This window comes from Dreissena polymorpha, chromosome 8 (genome assembly GCF_020536995.1).
Source record: "Dreissena polymorpha isolate Duluth1 chromosome 8, UMN_Dpol_1.0, whole genome shotgun sequence".
NCBI classification, from domain to species: Eukaryota; Metazoa; Mollusca; class Bivalvia; order Myida; family Dreissenidae; genus Dreissena; species Dreissena polymorpha.
In genome coordinates, this window is record NC_068362.1 from 97,101,751 (window position 1) to 97,123,016 (window position 21,266).

Below are 21,266 nucleotides of genomic sequence, written 5' to 3' on the forward strand. Positions count from 1 at the left end.
GTGTCCAACGAATAATTTTCAAGCATGAAATTAAAGGGTCATTGCCTTTACTTACAATAAAAACAAGGATCTGAGCCTGACAAAAACACATGTCCCTATTGGTGCTGAAGATTAATTATTTATAAGACAAATTCAATGTAAAAGTAATTGTTCAGTGATAATGGCTAACAAGGAATGTACGTAAGCAATAGTTGTGTTCAGTATAAAAAAGATGTAATCGGGAACGTTGGCGTCAGAGGAAACATTTCAATTTACTTAACCTTCAAATATGGATGGTTCAAATTCGTTATGTTAAAATTTAGGCAAAGTCCAGGTAACGTGAGGATGGATGATACGGGCGGTTTCGGTAACACGCGTATCTGTATTCAAGTGTTGTGTCAAATTGTGTAATTTACAGACAAATGATATGACGTATTTAAGTGCGTATTAGGAATATAGCATCTACCAAGATCTTTTCACATACCATGTTAAATATCGATTATTACAACAAAAATTGGGCTATGATATTAACTAGTAAAAATATCATTTTGAATGAAATATAATCGAATTATAACTAAAAAATCAACTTCTCTGAAAAAAATATTCACTATCAAATATATATATATAACAAGCAAATTCGTTGAATTCATATCCCCGCCAATATGCTTCGGGACACAAAAGTGTTATATTTGACACATAAAAAAAGCATTTTTTCAAGATACAAAGGCCATAACTCCGTTATAAACAGATGGTGTACAATATGCCATTTGGCGTGCATCATCCTCTTATCCATATATATACTCATACCAAGTTTCAATGAAGTCCGCCAAAGCACTTCCAAGATATGGCTCCGGACACAAAAGTGCCGGACGGACGGACGGATGGACGGACAACGCCAAAACAATTTCCCTCCGCCTATGACGGTGGATAACAAGGTATTCAACTCAAAATGACCCGAAAACAGGGTGCATCGATTTGAACAGCAATAACTTCATCAATTGTGCAGCGAGTTCCATGAAAATGGTCTTATTCAGCGTAGAAAGGTTTACCAGCTTACGATGAAAAATTACGTTGGTAAAGTGACCACGTGATTTTGATGAAATACGGTTGAAAACGGCGAAAACCCCAATCAAACAATTAACATAAAAATTATCATACAACTTTTTTGAATAGGCTCCACAATTAAACAAACGTGTGTGTTAATGTGTTAACTCAAGTTTCAAGTTTAACTTAACATGACAATCCGATTAAAAAAAATCCATCCAGTAATAGTCGTCTTGGCGGTGAAGGTCTCGTCTTCTTTCGTGCTGTCCTGTTCATGCCGTCCCATGAGCGTGGCTCGCCTGGCCACGATGTAGTGCGTGCGCTTGATGGCTCTCCTGGCGACGATGTAGTGCGTGCGCTTGATGGCTCTCCTGGCCACGATGTAGTGCGTGCGCTTGATGGCTCTCCTGGCCACGATGTAGTGCGTGCGCTTGATGGCTCTCCTGGCCACGATGTATAGCGTGCGCTTGATGGCTCTCCTGGCCACGATGTAGTGCGTGCGCTTGATTGCTCTCCTGGCCACGATGTAGTGCGTGCGCTTGATGCGCAGGACGAGGATGTTGTTGACGGCCTTGAGGGAGAATGTAGGGTATGTAGGGCTCACACTTCGTGTTGACGGAGTCTAAGGTGCTATATTGGTTCAGGATCGTATCACTCACTTCTGTGAACAAAAAAGCCCAGAAACATTAATCAATAACTTTTAACAAATAATAATAAATAATATACACGTTTTCTCTGGTTTAAATGTATTTTAGCACATGTTTATTTGCTTGCTATTTTAGAACGTTATATCATCTGAAAGTTATAATTATAAAGTCATATCTTATGACGTAAGTAAAAAAATCCCAGCTGTTGAACCAGAAGACCAACATATTGTTTTGTACTTTTGACATATATGTTCACACTGTTCAACAGTACATGATTCAAGAGGATAAAATATAAGGGCGATAGGATACTGGACGACATTCCGTTTCTAATCCACATACGATACAATTTCATTTTCATCCATAATACTCGCCCAAATAATGTCTGATAACTTATATATAGTTTAGAAACTAGTCATATGATTGTGGCAATACATTTAATATAGGCTAATCTGATCATTTCTGCAAGGCATACACTCCACATGATTTGTCAACTTCCATCAACCAATCCGTGTTGGGCCATACCCATGAAACTTTAGTGACTCGACTGGGTAACTGGAATCTCTTTGGTAATTATTGTTCGGTAGATTTTCTTTTTAAAAACTAACTTTTTTTTCGTTATAACTGCATATGTAGCAAACCAAGGGCAGCCTCTGAGGGACCCCTTGTCGAACAAATGACTAGCTACAAAATAGTTGACCGGTACGGGTAATCGATTGTTTTGGTCTAATATTTACATACACATTATTGCTGTAGTAATCAACACTTAATTTATACAATAAAAGTCTAACCTAGCAATAAATAAAAAGAAAATTAGTGAAACTATTGGAAGCTCCTCCAAAATGCAAACACAATAATATCCAAACTAGAATTCTGACAGAGTGACAAAGTATGGAGCATGCGCTTTCCAGTCGTCCATACGGTATGTGATAAATCATGATGAATGTGATGATGAAAGACCTGTGTTATAAAGTCCCTAGTCTCATACTAGCCTTAAATATGAACGAAATATGCATTTGCGCTCCTCCGACAATCTCGTTGTCGGTCAGTCCTATCTGCTAGTTTCAATTTATTAAGAGGTAAAGAAAAGCAAAAAATAAATAACGATCTATATCACGACAGCGGACGCTGTTGCTATATAGAGCTGCACATGTAATTTTTAACAGGGATGGCTCAAATTTCAAGTTTTGTATAGGCGATTTTGTAAAATTGTATAGGTTTAAATGTAAAAAAAAGCTTGTCTCATTACAGCTGAAAATATCCCCCCCCCCCCCCCCTACTACGCAACATGCCGTAAAATCAGTTGAGTGAGCCTCAATCAGGCTTGAGGATGCAGAATCAACGGGGTTTTCAGGGATTTACAAACGGGCTGGACAGAATGTAAACACACCGTTAAGAAATTATTTTTCAAATAACTCATGTTATTGAAATTCATTTGCAGATATAGATATCTTAAGTGCATAAAAGGCAGTTTTTTCTTGAAGTTTGTGCCAATATTTTAATATTTAATCAGTGACCAAATGTCACGTTGCGTGAAGCATAACCGTGCAGTACACAAGGGATTTTTAACAAGAACACATGCTTATTAAATAAAGTAATTTTGGTGTATTTCACATAAGCAGCATAAAAATCTGTATTATATGCACTACCGCGGTAGTTGAAATTCTTTAGAAAAGTGTTTTTAAAAGTTATTTGAAACAAGAGGGCCAAGATGGCCCTAGTTCGCTCACCTGAGAGGAGTCGGTTCATTCAATCTTTACCTAATGTCAAACATGACCTAGATATTGACCAGACAAACATCCTGGTCAAGTTTCATCATTATTGAACCAAAACTCTGGCGTAGGGAGTGTTTTTGTAAGATTTGAAATGGTGACCTATATTTTGAGCTGACCCCCCAAACATCAAACTTTGCTTACAAGGATTTTGTATAATATAATGAAAATTTGGCAATAATTATGGCATTAATTATGTGATTTTGCTCATCATCAAACTTGACTGAGATCTTTCAGCAACTTTGATAAAGAATGCTTGAGAAATGTGAATGCTTGAGTGTTTACAAACCAAATGTGGACGGACGGACAGCGGACAAAGACCAATCCTAAAACCTCACCTGAGCAATCAGGTAAACTAAAAAGTGTGTTTCACCGATCTGAGTCATTTTCCAACTTGTCCAAGAAATCAATAAAACCAATGTATTGACTAAGTTTCACGATGATTAGGCAAAAAATGTGACTTCTATAGTGTTCGATCACAAGGTTTCTCTCTATATAGTCACATAAGGAAAACTGCCCCACCCCCTGGCAGCCATGTTTATTGACCCATCGGGACTATTTGCAAACTCATCTGAGATATATATAAAACAAGGGCTGTTTGTAAAACATGCATGCCCCCCATATGGGCTGTCCATTGTAGTGGCAGCCATTGTGTGAGCACGATTTTTGTCACTGTGACCTTGACCTTTGACCTAGTGACCTGAAAATCAATAGGGGTCATCTGCGAGTCACGATCAATGTACCTATGAAGTGTCATGATCCTAGGCAAAAGCGTTCTTGAGTTATCATCCGAAAATCATTTTACAGTTTCGGGTCACCGTGACCTTGACCTTTGACCTTGTGACCTCAAAATCAATAGGGGTCATCTGCGAGTCATGATCAATCTACCTATGAAGTTTCATGATCCTAGGCAAAAGCGTTCTTGAGTTATCATCCGAAAACCATTTTACTATTTCAGGTCACCGTGACCTTTACCTTTGACCAAGTGACCTCAAAAACAATAGCTGTCATCTGCAAGTCATGATCAATCTACCTATGAAGTTTCATTATCCTAGGCGTATGCGTTCTTGATTTATCATCCGGAAACCATTTTACTATTTCGGGTCACCGTGACATTGACCTTTGACCTAGTGACCTCAAAATTGATAGGGGTCATCTGCGAGTCATGATCAATCTACCCATGAAGTTTCATGATCCTAGGCGTATGCGTTCTTGAGTTATCATCCGGAAACCATTTTACTATTTCGGGTCACCGTGACCTTGACAATTGACCTAGTGACCTCAAAATTGATAGGGGTCATCTGCGAGTCATGATCAATCTACCCATGAAGTTTCATGATCCTAGGCGTATGCGTTCTTGAATTATCATCCGGAAACCATTTTACTATTTCGGGTCACCGTGACCTTGACCTTTGACCTAGTGACGTCAAAATCAATAGGGGTCATCTGCGAGTCATGATCAATCTACCCATGACGTTTCATGATCTTAAGCGTATGCGTTCTTGAGTTATCATCCGAAAACCATTTTACTATTTCGGGTCACCGTGACCTTGACCTTTGACCTAGTGACCTCAAAATCAATAGGGGTCATCTGCGAGTCATGATCAATCTACCTATGAAGTTTCATGATCCTAGGCGTATGCGTTCTTGAGTTATCATACGACAACCACCTGGTGGACGGACCGACCGACCTACAGACCGACCGACCTACCGACCGACCGACCGACCGACCGACCGACCGACATGAGCAAAGCAATATACCCCCTCTTCTTCGAAGGGGGGCATAACAAATCTATTCACCAAGTTTCATGTTCACAAGCTTTTTTTACTATATAAATATAAGAAAACTGCCGCCCCCCCCCCCCCCCCCCGGCAGCCATGTTATTCAGCTGACCGGAACCATTTTTCAACTCAACTCTTGTATCAAGGAAACAAATGTTCTGACCAAATTTCATGAAAATTGGGCAAAAATGTGACTTCTAGAGTGTTCACGTGTTTTCATTATATACATATAGAGAAAAATGCTCCGCCCACATGCGGCCATGTTTTTTCACCGATCTGGACCATTTTCAAACTCGTCCGAGAAATCAATAAAACCAATGTTTGACAAACTTTCATGATGATTGGGCAAAAATTGTGACTTCCAGAGTGTTTACAAGGTTTCTCTATAGCCAAATAAGGAAAACTGCCCCGCCCACTGGCGGCCATGTTTTTCAACGGACCGGAATCACTTTTGAACTCAACCAACATATCATTAAGACAAACATTTTGACAAAGTTACATGAAGATTGGGCATGAAATGTGACTTCTACAGTGTTAACAAGTTTTTTTTCTTTTTTTTGACCTAGTGACCTACTTTTTGTCCCGGCACGACCCAGTTTCGAACTCGACCGAGATTTCATTGGGACGAAGCTTCTGACCAAGTTTCATGAAGATCGGACAATAAATGTGGCCTCTAGTGTTTACGAACAAATGTTAACGGACGGACGGACGACGGACAAAGAACGGTCACAAAAGCTCACCTGAGCAATCAGGTGAGCTTTTTAGCACAACTTACCAGTGTGTTTACATCCATTAACGTTTATTTGGGACACCCACAAAGTCAGATGCAACTGCACCCTGTTAAGTACACTTAAGCTTTGTTACATATTGCGGGATCGAGATTTTAGATTGTATATATTATTGTAACTTGAACCACCACATTGTTTTGCGACGATAAAATTTTAAAATTGACATGACGTGAATATTCCCGCTTTTGGCCTTTATCTACCGAGTTAATAACATAGGTTTAATGCTTTTTGAGTTGTCGCAGAAACCAGGTATTCCGGACATTTTGGACAGGTATTATCCACATACAGAGTTTAACGTACTAAAGTACATTTGTATTAATCAAAATATCGAGACGTTAGGGTTTTCACATAATTTGGTAAACCATTGCAACACATTTTGCTTGTTGCTAAGAGGGCCATCAAGGGGACATGCATTTATTTGCCTGACGAAAAAACAAAATTTACATGCATATTTTACGACTGGTCCAAGATCACAATGGTATATTACCTAGTTTCATTAACATTACTCTGTAAACTATGGCAGGATCCAGACTGGACGGACAAACAGACCGACAGTTTTCACTGACTTATGTAACGAAAGCAACCACAAGTATTGGCTGACGAACAGCTGACATAACATACATATTGGCCTTACGGCCGTCTATCTGCATAGTGAAGTTCATTGACCTAGCTAAGTACCTATTGTGACCAAGATTTTTTTCAGACAGTTAGCTAATTTCTTTCGATATTATAACCACAATTATTGGCCGACAAAAAAAACTAAAAAGAGATGGTAAATTGCCAAATGGCGCTCACCTTGGAGTTAAACTTTGCTGAACAAGTAGTGTTTACAATCTTTCAAAGTAGACTTTTAAAGAAAAAACTGCTCCAACATCAGGCAGCCATGATTTTGAACAAACTACATTCCTTTTCAACTAAAGCCATGATAGCAGGGCAATACATTTTGAACGATCTGGGCAAGGTTCGAGACAAGTGGGGCAACGATCTTGGCAAGGTTCGTGACAAGTGGGGCAATGATCTGGGCAAGGTTCATGACAAGTGGGGCAACAATCATGGCCAGGTTCATGATAAGTGGGGCAACGATTCAGGCAAGGTTCATGGCAAGTCGGGCAACAATCTGGGCAAGGTTCATGACAAGTGGGACAATGATCTGGGCAAGGTTCGTGATAAGTGGGGCAATGATTTGGGCAAGGTTTGTGATAAGTGGGGCAAAAATCTGGGCAAGGTTAATGACAAGTGGGACAATGATCTGGGCAAGGTTCATGACGAATGGGGCAACAATCTGGGCAAGGCTCATGACAAGTGGGGCAACAATCTGGGCAAATTTCATGACAAGTGGGGCAACAATCTAATCAGGCATCATGACAAGTGGGGCAAAACTGTGACTTCTTAAGTGTTCTCTTTTTAAATACAGCCGCATATGGAAATCTGCGTTTCCCCATGTGGTTATGTTTTTTAACCTAAGGGAACCAAGTTTCACTATTCATAGAAATGATTGGATCAGATGGTCAGAGTAAGATCTATTAATTAAGATTGCGCAAACAACCTCGAACCATGGTTTTCACGTGATTTTGTTTAATTTGACAAGATGACCCCACACGACCAAGTTTGGAACTCGCTGAGATATCAATGTTCTCATCAAGTTTCATAAAGATTGGGCAATTAATGTGCCTTCTAGAGTGTTTCCAAGTTTGTTCTTTAATTTAACCTTGTCGCTAACCAGTAGGGGGGGGGTAGTTTTTATCGTAAGAGAAACAGTTTCACACTTAGCCAATATATCATTGAGACTAAGGTCCTAACTAAATGATGATTGGTCAATAATGTGGTATCAAAAAAGCTGCTGAATGATTCAGGATTTTTTTGTTAGTGTGTACATAGTGATGTTGGTCTGTAATCCCACGTGACTAACTTTTTAACTTTGCCCAGGTGTCACAAAGACCAAAGATCTATCAAGAAACAGTCATATATTAGATCTTTGTAAATGCCGATGGTCTTACATAATAATAATAAATTTTAATGATATATGGGCAATAAATGTGGCCTCTAGACTCGGCTTATGCTTACTCTCGTGACCGAGGTTTTAAGTATAAGTTGCCCAGTTTCGAACTAGGCCGAGAACTTAGATGTTATGATTAGTTTGATGCAAATTTGACAATATATGCAGTATGTAGAGTGTTTTTATGATCAACTGTGAAAGCACACAACGGACGAAAGCCATCAAAAAAGCTTACCATCAGGCAAGCTAAAATAAAAGAAAAATGCATGTTGCCATTATGTCCTCTATCAACAAGCCAGGTTTCACCAAACTAGCCTCAAGACTTTGGGTTGTTGCTGGACCCAGATTATTCTGGTAGTTTTCACTTCTTTCTTTAATAAAAACAACCACAATTTTGTCTGAAAGAATAATCTTGAAATAACATGCATATTCCTTATATGGCCTGTTATCCACACACATAGTTCCATCAACCTCAAGTTTATGTGTATGTTTGTTTGTTTTTGTCGCAGGTTTCGGATTCGGACAGACAGAAGGACGGTCTGCAAGTTTTCCGGAAGGTGATTAAAATGTGCAAATGACAATATGCTATTGCATACTAAATACTGAATCTCTGGTAATGTTTTAAAGTAATTGTGCTTAATATGTGTATATTGACCATTTGGCCCTCATGGCGTGGCAAATGTTATTGCAAGGCGTAAAATAAAGCTTACTACAGGACTAGTATGCATTCATATAAATTATAATGACATTCTAAATATAACACCAGTGGACACAGGTTTTTAGAGTCATTAATCTGCTAATATGTCAATGAAGAAAAACTGATTGTTGTGTGTCAGAAATACTGAGAACAGCATAAGTTTGTAAAAGTCGTTTTAAAGTGTTGCTGCACACGGTGCCATTTTTAAAATTGTGAAACCTTAAATCAAGCACCATAGTTGGTTCACAGAACATGCCTTCTTAAACTATGCAATTTTTACCAATGCAATATAATTCAATAGAACTGACAGTTACATCAACATATAATACCCTACTCTGCAGACGTATGCTAAAGAATTGCAATAACGAGCCTTATGTTATAACTAAGAGGTCAATATATATAATCTATAGATTACGTCTAATTATTTGAACTATGTACAAGTCCAAATTTTGAGAATCAAATGTTACCTTGAATTTTAAGCAAGCAACTTGCTCCTTGCAAATAACAAGTCATCTTGATTGGAGAATATAGTGCAGACAAAGTTATGGGCTCAAATTGAACTTTTTCATATTTTATTTTTCAAAAAGTAAATAATCTAAAAACAAACTTTCTATAAAATCAACAAGTATTCATAGAGAAATAACATTAATGAGCAGTATTATGTAATAGTGTCAAATATTAATCTGAAATTAACTTACAAATAAATATACAATGGAATGCACCGATATTACTTCATATATGCCTAACATTGCCAAATAGAATAGAAAAGTCATCATTTAACACCTTAAAAGAATATTGAAGGGACCTTTTCATGTTTTGGTAAATTGACAAAATTGAAAAAAATTGTTTTAGATTCGCAAATGTTCGTTGTAGTTATGATATTTGTGAGGAAACAGTAATTCTGAACATTTACCATGCTCTAAAATATCCCTTATAAGCATCATGTGACAATTTAAAAACATTCAATAATTTGGAGAGTTCTGTTGTTGTCGATATATTTTGAGACACTACGAGGATTGCTTATATAAAGTATAAAATTCATCATTTTCTCTATTAGCACGGATGATCAAGTGGTCGAAGCATTAGACTTTTACGCCAAGGGTCCGTGGTTCCAGCCCAGTTGAGGGTACCTTTTCTTTCTTTCTTTAATTTTATTCTTGTTTTTTTTTCTGGAGCTTTTAAGATCCTATTTTTACATTTATATCAATATAAAGCATTTAATGACAACCTTCAATACATGCCAAAATCAGTGAAAAAGTCCCTTTCAATGTTATTTTCACTGAACAAACAGAAATACCTTTAAATAAAATGTTTTAACAATACTTAATATCAATATTATTTCTGGTGTCTTAAAGTTCTTATTTAACTACACGATCATAAGAAAACTTGCAGCACAACCTTCTTTAAAGTTTGGCGTAATCAAAATTACAATGAGATGGTTTTTACATTGTATTAATAGAAACATCTATACATTTGTACACGTTAAATACAACCTTGAGATGTAATATATTGTTGTGCATGCAATTATAGAATGTATATTTTGTTAGCACTACTTCTTTTTCGAAAACAATTTAACAAGAAAACTGGTGGCTAAACATCATTGTCCTGACATTTTGCAATTCGAAAAAGTATTTTACATTGCAAATCAGAGCATTAATATTTACAAAGATGTTTTCAGGATGATAATAAAACATTATAAAGGGGGATGAGACTATCGCATATAGAGCGGGATTAACACCTTAAGTTGTGCTTAGTTAATAATTAGATTTGTTAACTTAAGAAATTTGATTTTGTTCGATCGAATGTATCCACTACCACTTACACAGAAAATTCTTTGGAAACATAAACTTAAAGAGTGCAACTAAATGTTTTGAAATTAATGTTGAAGATTTTCTATAAAAAAAGTATTTATTACAGGTAACCTCAGTAAATCATGTTTTTCAACTACAAGTAATTATTTACAAGTAATTATTCATATTTCTGAGCACCAACAAAGTTACTCAGAAAACCCTTAACTAGTGACCTAGCTGTTACATTCTTACACAATAAATGAGCCAGCTGTTAAGAAATAATTCATCTAGATGTTATCTTTGCCGTACCATTTGGGTAAAAAGTACAAAAACGCCAACAGCTAAAAATAGATATCATCGCTGTGACAAAAAAAAAACGCGGTGACAATTTGTCACAGCGGTAACAATTTTGTCACCGGGGTAATATATATTTTGTCACTGCAGTAACAATTTTGTCACAGTGGTGACAAATTATGACTGTTGGTATATTTTTATGCATGCTGTTACATTTATTTGTTTGGGTCAGTTTTAAACCAATCATTTTCCCCGTAACAAACCAACTCTCATATATCAAAATCATGTCATATTTTGTTGTCGAGTGTGGTCTACAAATGTAAAATAACTCATACATGAATCTTTAAAACAAAAAAAACAAAATAATTAATCAATAGTTGATAAGTAAAGTTGATATAGATTTATTCTTAGTAAACAAGAAACTTTTTTGAGAGTTTTATAGAGATCGCAGGCTGTTTGTCACACTTATCGGTTTGAGTAAATAAATGGTTAGTGAATCATTAATTTTAGTTGTTAAAATTTTATGAATTTTAATAAAAATGAATGAATTGCAAAGTTACCGTATAGCAAATGTGGTCCAGATTTTAAACGGTTAAAAAAACCACTAAAGATGTTAACATGCACTGCTTGAAAAACAACAATTGTGTTTCAATAAACAAAATACCAATGCATCAAAATATAAAATTGAACAATATTTTTATAAATGAAAGAGACTAATGAAGATGGCGGTGAAACATTTTTGCATTTATCTTTCATATTCAATAGTTATGGGTACTAGTCCTGAAATATGATATGCATATTTGTTTAACCTTGTTTTAATATATTATAAAATTCAATTTATAAGCGAATAGTTTCGTGTTTCCGAATAAAAATATGTCTGAAAATCTCAGCAAAACGGTTTGTGTTGTCGTCACAAATATCACAATCATTTTTATCTTTAAACAAAAATAATAATATAATAAACAATAATATTATTTCCTTTAGGTATATCTAAAAATATTGTTTTTATTTCCGCTTAACATAGTTTCTGAAAGAGTACATACATGCCACATTTTTTCAGGCCAAAATCTGACATTGGTATTTTAGTACTGGGTGGGACACTTTGTTATTTAGACATAAATGAACATGAATATGTTAACCAATCAAGCTCATATTTTGAAATTAAACTGAACATGTTCTTTGCTTGAAACATCTGTGCTTAAAAAAACATGCAAATTATATTCAAACACTTAGCAATTTATGATATCAGCACAGAAAGCATAAAAAGCATGGACATATTGATTGAAAATTAAAAACTTTGTTTGCATATTACTATGAGATCTTTACTTTTTCATCCAAGTTGTGTAAGGCAAACAACACAATTTAAATATTTTAGAATATTTCCACATTTCATTAAAGCGATAAAGTAATAGTTTAGATTTGTCAGTATTGAACGATAACATACAGTAAACATCCTCACATTGTAATTGTGCTGCTTAATTAAGCAACCTCTTAAATTGAAAAGTGGGATGCATTCTAGTTGGTTTCAAAATCATTTAGCGATCGACTGCAATTATGTGTGGTTAATAGACCGTTTTAGAACACGACTTGCAAGTGTTGTCATTATAATCAATAAAGAGATACTGTGTAGTTATTTTTTAAAACACTCAAAATGTCATAAGTTTAAGTGATTGAAAAGGACAAACTTGTCTAAGACACTTTAACCATCCTGTATGCAAATTATCAAAACAACAAATTATTAACTTATCCAAGACAGCCATCTGCAAAAAAAATTCATGCTTCTTTACAGTTTTTATGCAGAATATCATTGATTTTCTTTTAAGAATTAAAGATTCAAAATAGAAAATTCAAATATTTCTCCAGTTTATAAATATTAAAAAACGTGTGCCTGTCAATACATGTAGCTAATACTATAGCTCATCTTGAATTCTATGATTTTAATATTGTTATATACAATTGAATTCTATGATTTTAATATTGTTATATACAATTGAATTCTATGATTTTAATATTGTTATATACAATTGAATTCTATGATTTTAATATTGTTATATACAATTGAATTCTATGATTTTAATATTGTTATATACAATTGAATTCTATGATTTTAATATTGTTATATACAATTGAATTCTATGATTTTAATATTGTTATATACAATTGAATTCTATGATTTTAATATTGTTATATACAATTGAATTCTATGATTTTAATATTGTTATATACAATTGAATTCTATGATTTTAATATTGTTATATACAATTGAATTCTATGATTTTAATATTGTTATATACAATTGAATTCTATGATTTTAATATTGTTATATACAATTGAATTCTATGATTTTAATATTGTTATATACAATTGAATTCTATGATTTTAATACAGTTACATGATTATGCAGTCTTTTTTAATTGTGATAGATTTCAAACATTAAGTAACAGTCAAGTAAGATAAATGTTAATCACAATCAAGTACTTTTTGCAACTATAAAAAAGTGCATGAACAAACTATAGAAAAAAAAACACAACTTCATTCTATCCCCATGAAGTTGAAACAAAAAAACATAATACAAGCATTTCAAGGCAGACAATCCTATATGATCCAGAGATTAGTGCTTAGTCATTAACGGAGTAAACTCCCCTGCAATATGGTCTTCGAGCGCTTCACTTTCATTCATATACTTCACACTTTGACATTTCTGTTTATCACCCCCAATTGCATGTTTATCACCAACGATCTCCGGATCCTTACTAGTCAAATCTAAATCCATCTCCAGCTTTTCAGAGTTGGGAAAACTCCATCCAGAGATATTGGAGTCTGTTCTTTCCCTCGTTCCAGTAATATTTGAAGCACTGGGCAATTGAGTACTAGAATACGACGGAGGGTTTTGCTGCTCGCTGATGTTGGAAACAGTAAAAACAGGTCCATTAACTTGGGTGCTCTCATCCTGGTTGTTATGGTTGCAGTTGATAGTGGAGGCATGTTCCCACTCGGCGGTGAAGGTCTCGTCTTCTTTCGTGCTGTCCTGTTCATGCCGTCCCATGAGGGTGGCTCGCCTGGCCACGATGTAGTGCGTGCGTTTGATGCGCAGGAAGAGGATGTTGTCGACAGCCTTGAGGGAGAAGTCGGGTATGTAGGGCTCGTACTTCGTGTAGATGGAGTCTGAGCTGCTCTTTGGGTTGAGGATCGTATCACTCACCCCTGTAAACACAGAGAAATAAAAGACATTATGTAGCATACAAACATTGTTGTCCTTACAACCAATGGATAGACCATTAAACAATCCATAATTTAAACTTTTTCTTCATCCAGGCTCAATTAGTTTTATATAATATAAAAAGAATTCCAGCTTGCTTGGTCAAACTGCTAATGTCAATGACATATAGAGGCAATCTTACAGAGAGGCAATCTGTGGCAATTTTACAGAGAGGCAATCTTACAGAGAGGCAATCTTACTGAGAAGCATTCTTATAGAGAGGCAATCTTACTGAGTGCGTTGACTCCGTAGTATGTGAAGGGTCCTCCAAGGAACACCAGGTTCTCCTTACCAATTCTAACCTCCACATGGCCTAAAATAGAGGCATAGAGAGATCTGGTCAGTAGCGAGTTCTATAGCATATCTTACCATATGATTAATAGTAACAAAATTACTTTCATATTTGCTGCTATGGATTTTAAAAGGTTTGGCACACACATCACTTTTCCATTTCTGGTTGTGCCAAATACAGGTTTTGCATCTGGCGCGCGATATATTGCATATGCGGCGGTTGTTACCATCAAATGACCCCCATGGATTGTACACTTAAGCCGAATTTAGTTTTTTGCTTTGTTGACCAAATAATGAATAGTATGATTCATATCAATATCTAAAATCCATGAGTTGTTAATAACAAAAATTTGAACTAATGGAATATACCAAATCGCAGAGTATGGATTGAACTTGTTTACTTTATATAAATATTCGTTTTTGCGGTAAGAAATGAAAGCTTCATGCACAGATGACATCATATTAGGTAACCGCATTTCTTGTGCACTTTTGCAATAGAAATAATGCATACAAAAATTCAATGCACAGGTTTAAAAAAAATGTACACATTATGCAATGAAGATATGTAATAAATAGTAAACAACACTGCTATGGTGTGACATGGGCCCGTAAGCATCCCTTGGAAACAATGACCTTGGGCTTGAACCCTTTAGCTACTACTGTCAAAGTTATATTAATATAACCTAAGGACACTGACTGCTGCATAATCTGTGATTGGGAAAATCTGGGCTTAGTGAATGAGCGTAAAGTGAAGTCTGGAATCAACCATGTAAAGTGAAGTCTGAAATCAACCATTAACATGAGCGTAAAGTGAAGTCTGGAATCAACCATTACAGTGAAGTCTGGAATCAACCATGTAAAGTGTAGTCTGGAATCAACCATGTAAAGTGTAGTCTGTAATCAACCATAGTCTGGAATCAACCATGTAAAGTGAAGTCTGGAATCAACCATGTAAAGTGAAGTCTGGAATCAACCATGTAAAGTGTAGTCTGGAATCAACCATGTAAAGTGTAGTCTGGAATCAACCATGTAAAGTGTAGTCTGGAATCAACCATGTAAAGTGAAGTCTGGAATCAACCATGTAAAGTGAAGTCTGGAATCAACCATGTAAAGTGAAGTCTGGAATCAACCATGTAAAGTGTAGTCTGGAATCAACCATGTAAAGTGTAGTCTGGAATCAACCATAGTCTGGAATCAACCATGTAAAGTGAAGTCTGGAATCAACCATGTAAAGTGAAGTCTGGAATCAACCATTACATTTTTTTTATTCAAAACACAATAAAATAATTATTTAAATGAATGTGCTACATGTATTAAAAGTTTAATGGATTAAAACCAAAATTCACAATGACGTTTGATTACTCCATCTACTTGCTTTACAAGTATAAACAGAGTACGTATGTTCATATATATTTATCATTTATACACAATTTCCATACAACATTTGGCTAGAAAAAGTAAATTATGACCAAAAGGACAGCAATCAATGAAGCTGGCAGCATCTATTATTGAATACATTGTTCTGGAACATTAATTTCCTGCTTGACTCAAATAAAGTGCAATATCCTCTTAGCTTATGCAACTGCAAAATACTCTTAGCTTATGCAAGATATGAAATCATACTGGAGATAAGGAAAGAAACACAACAATTGACCCAGAACTTGCTCATGACTGTACACTCAATTAATCATTGTACATGTTTATATTATTTATGCTGATTGCTGTCATCAAGATTCATATAAAATCATATATGAACTAGTAATTTAACATGCTACAGTGTATTCATAATAGTATCAATAAAAACTATATAATCTTCATTAATCAAGTCATCTTTATATGAAAATTGTGAAAAAGTGGCTGTTCTTGAATTACTCCAAAACCAAATGCAACTTCTATTAATAAATATTTTGTATTGTGTTTCATGACTTTAAATTTGGTCCTAAAACTTACCATTACCTCTAATGAAAACAAAGTTTGAAACCAACTCTGTAGACTTATGCGTAAGAATGGCAATATTGGGCCGTATCCCCGAACCAATGGAACCCAAACTCCACCTTCAACCCGTCTGTCTGTTGATCAGGAGGGCTAATGTTCAATCCATACTCTGCGAGTGTTCTAGAAATCTGCCCCGAACATTTATGTACGGTCAATAACGTAAATAATCTATCCAAGCAGCAGACTAAATCAACAGACTTTAAAAAAGTCCTATTTCCAGAGGCTTCCAGCCGTAGAGCTTTGTCTAAGACTGCTATCAAACATGTCCTCTATTGCACATTTATATGTATATGTTTTATAAACAAGGGCTGTTTGTAAAACATGCATGCCCCCCATATGGGCTGTCAGTTGTAGTGGCAGCCATTGTGTGAATATGTTTTTTGTCACTGTGACCTTGACCTTTGACCTAGTGACCTGAAAATCCAAAGGGGTCATCTGCCAGTCATGATCAATGTACCTATGAAGTTTCATGATCCTAAGCGTTAGCGTTCTTGAGTTATCATCCAGAAACCATCTGGTGGACGGACGGAGACCCCACCACAACAGTACATAATATAATCTGCAAATGAGGTCCAAAACTGCATCCAAGAACGAGTCAATGTGACCTTGACCTTTGACCTAGTGACCTCAAAATCAATAGGGGTCATCTGCCAGTCATGATCAATGTACCTATGAAGTTTCATGATCCTAGGCATAAGGGTTCTTGAGTTATCATCCGGAAACCATCTGGTGGACGGACGGAGACCCCACCACAACAGTACATAATATAATCTGCAACTGTGGTCCTAAACTGCATCCAAGAACGAGTCACTTAGACCTAGTGACCTCAAAATCAATAGGGGTCATCTGCCAGTCATGATCAATGTACCTATGAAGTTTCATGATCCTAGGCATAAGCGTTCTTGAGTTATCATCCGGAAAACATCTGGTGGACGGAAGGACCGACTCACCTACGGACATGTGCAAAACAATATACCCCCTCTTCTTTGAAGGGGGGCATAATAAATATGTTCCATGTGAGAGGTGGGGATCTCTTTAAAGGTTGATTAAACCCCCAAAATCATTGTTTGTGACTTTGTTGTGTCAGTATGTGTCCAGTCTACTACATTTGTTTTGTGCCTTAGTGTTCAGCAATAGGTTCCTTGCTCAAAATCAAGCACTGAATTGAATGGGGGTACTATCCCGCTGCAGCTGAAGGACACTGTGTATATATAATAAATTAAGCATAAGACACATTTCCGCAAGATTCACATATAATGATCAATCTTGCTGAAAGTAAGCACAAAGAAATCACTGTACAGTTGCATTTCTAGATAAATGGCCTTATCCTCAACTTCTAAAATTTGGAAACCCAATATGTTCCACCTTAACTGTGAAATGACAACAAATAAATCAACAGTTGTAATTAATTATATATATATATATATATATATATATATATATATATATATATATATATATATATATATATATATATATATATATATATATATATATATATATATATATATGCATGTCTTAAAGGCCTATCAATACTCCCCTGTGCCCCTACATACCCTGCAGTATAAGCACAAAGTAATCACAGGGTACACCCTCCTTGTAGAGGTACTACATACCCTGCAGTATAAGCACAAAGTAATCACAGGGTACACCCTCCTTGTAGAGGTACTCCCCTTTGCCCCTACATACCCTGCAGTATAAGCATAAAGTAAATACAGGGTACACCCTCCTTGTAGAGGCCCCTACATACCCTGCAGTATAAGCACAAAGTAATCACAGGGTACACCCCTGTGCCCCTACATACCCTGCAGTATAAGCACAAAGTAATCACAGGGTACACCCTCCTTGTAGAGGTACTACATACCCTGCAGTATAAGCACAAAGTAATCACAGGGTACACCCCTGTGCCCCTACATACCCTGCAGTATAAGCACAAAGTAATCACAGGGTACACCCCTGTGCCCCTATATACCCTGCAGTATAAGCACAAAGTAATCACAGGGTACACCCCTGTGCCCCTACATACCCTGCAGTATAAGCACAAAGTAATCACAGGGTACACCCTCCTTGTAGAGGTACTACATACCCTGCAGTGTAAGCACAAAGTAATCACAGGGTACACCCCTGTGCCCCTACATACCCTGCAGTATAAGCACAAAGTAATCACAGGGTACACCCCTGTGCCCCTACATACCCTGCAGTATAAGCACAAAGTAATCACAGGGTACACCCCTGTGCCCCTACATACCCTGCAGTATAAGCACAAAGTAATCACAGGGTACACCCTCCTTGTAGAGGTACTACATACCCTGCAGTGTAAGCACAAAGTAATCACAGAGTACACCCCTGTGCCCCTACATACCCTGCAGTATAAGCACAAAGTAATCACAGGGTACACCCCTGTGCCCCTACATACCCTGCAGTATAAGCACAAAGTAATCACAGGGTACACCCTCCTTGTAGAGGAACTGTTCCTTGTGCTTCTGTCCGTTCACCTCAACAACGATGTTCTGCTTGATCAACTTCCTCAGAATGTTGTCGGAAATGTTCTTTTCGCCAAACAGTTCCACCGCTGCAATGAGCAAACAACTCTATCATGATACCCTCACAGATCTGAATGTTGGCAAAGAACACAACTAAGGTGGGGTATCAATACCAAATGTAGAAGGGTGTCTGATAAAGAGCCCCATTAAAAATTACAGTTATTGTTTTGTCAGCAAATATGTATGTTAGATGATGTTTTCAGTTGAAATGATTTGCCAAACTTTCTAACAGGTCAATTAAGCTCGATTGGTCATTGTTGGCTTGGTACTACTTAAATGTACCCCGGGTACTTGTAAGTTTACTTAAATGTACCCCGAGTACGGAAAATATAATGAAATGTACCCTTGAATTCTTACTCTAAATTGGTCGTTGTTGGCTATTTATTTTTTTTATATTAATTATGTTAATATTCATGTCTATATTCTGTAAAATGACCTCTATATTATTGAAATTCCTACTCAAACAAGAGATTGCCAAGCAATATGGTCCCCTACCGGTGAAACTCCACCATTGTCAGTAATTTTATTTTTGTTGTTGTTGCCATAGCAACCAGAATTTTTGACGTAGGAACAAAATGAAATGATGGGCATAATCTCCATATTGCCATCTATCCATGTTTCAAGTTTCATGAAAAAATATGAAGAACTTTAAAAGTTATCGCAGGATCCAGAAAAGTGAGACAGACAGACAGACAGACAGACAGACAGACAGACAGACAGACAGACAGACAGACAGACAGACAGACAGACAGACAGACAGACAGACACAGTGCAAACCATAAGTCCCCTCCGGTTTCACTGGTAGGGGACAAAAAGCATGTCAAGACAGGTTTTGTTAAAATAGAAATAGGTGTCGTATTCCGTAGCGTGTTTTATGACATCGGATTTTGAGTGGGAATAAAACTTGGGTACAGTCTAAATTTGCCCGGAAATAGTTAGTATATTTTCTGTACCTGAGGTACATTTAAGTATACTTACGAGTACCCGGGGTACATTTAAGTAGAACCCGAGCCGACAATGACCAATCAAGCATAAATTAACAACTAATTTTTTATTATTCTGAAGTGTTTCAATTAAACCAATCAGACTAGGCCTTTGCATCATAATTCCAAGTAATTGCTTAATGATTGATGAAAATTTGAATAATACATGTTACCGGGTATAGAAAAACTTTGGCTAACCATCGATGCTTAGGTAATTTTACAAAAAGAATTGGGTACATTGTCGGGCATCAAAAACTTATTGACATCAATATCGCTTAAACATGTTTTCAGCTACACTGGAGTCATCAAAATCAATAAATGGACACAAATGTAATGATTAATCTTAAAGTGCTTTCATCCAGCGCTTACATTAACCATCCCATAGGAATAAATATTCAAGTACTGGTAATAGCCATGTTCATGTCAAATGAGACGGTGTGTTAACTACCATTTTTTTACAACAATTTTTGAATGAAATTTATTATGGACTTATGACTGGGGTTTTACCGTACTTGAGTACGGTAAACTAATGCACTTTGAAGATATGATAAATCATAAGTGGTATCACCATTGTCTTGTTTGGATTGACAACACTTTAAACCATTTAGGGAGCCTGAAATTCACTGTTTTACCAACAATGTAACAATGTTCATACACTTGGTGTGTAAGCTTGTAAGATTGATGCACAAACATGACTATGACATTTTTGTAGCCTCATGTACATTAATCTATTTTGGCGTCAAATCCTTTCTTAGAGTGTGGTGGGTAAAGCGGGTTTCCACTGCTATAAGCTAGTAGTGTTTTCTGCAAAATACTATAATGTGAAAACAAATCAAGCTGATCTACAGTGCCATTTACTGTTGCCCCAGTTTTATTTTCTTTACAAGTTAACTCTTGTTAAGATACTGATACAAGAGTTTTTTTATAAAAAAAAATCAACATTTATTCAATGACTTTAATCATTTCACATTGAATTATCGCTTATGTGTTTACTTCAATCCGGAAAGATAATCATGAAAGTCTATGACTGGAAAAGCACACCAGGAGGGTGGAATGGACTATTGATCTCACATCAAGAACAAAATCAATATATGTACATACCATGATCATGGAAAATATCAATTTTACTTGTCGGGACTGAGCCAGTTACTACTTTGCTTCTCAATATATAGCTCAGGGAACAATTATGGCATCTTAAAAATGACAAAAATGAAGGAAGATATTTACAATCAGTTAGACTAAATGTAAATTCCTATGACTTTCTAAATATGTTGGATTTCACTGAAAGGTTATATTTTCACAGATTACTTACAGTTGAGTACAAATTCTGATCAAAATGCTCATCAAAAAATGCATGACATTTTGGTGTAACATGTCATAAAATTAACCGATCATTTCTTCAAATAGTT

General features: G+C 36.1%; 1 protein-coding gene across 1 annotated transcript in view; it reads right to left on the reverse strand.

Annotated features, from left to right (window-relative positions):
- Nucleotides 1-9,257: 9,257 nt before the first annotated feature.
- Nucleotides 9,258-21,266, reverse strand: part of LOC127841048 (unextended protein-like) — a 41,641-nt gene continuing 29,632 nt past the window's right edge. Inside the window, exons 4-6 of the mRNA XM_052369562.1 lie at nucleotides 18,748-18,903; nucleotides 14,278-14,358; nucleotides 9,258-13,990 (exon numbers count right to left, since the gene is read on the reverse strand). Of these exons, the coding sequence (XP_052225522.1) occupies nucleotides 13,398-13,990; nucleotides 14,278-14,358; nucleotides 18,748-18,903 (830 nt within the window). The 3' untranslated portion in view covers nucleotides 9,258-13,397. The remainder of the gene's footprint in view (nucleotides 13,991-14,277; nucleotides 14,359-18,747; nucleotides 18,904-21,266) is intronic.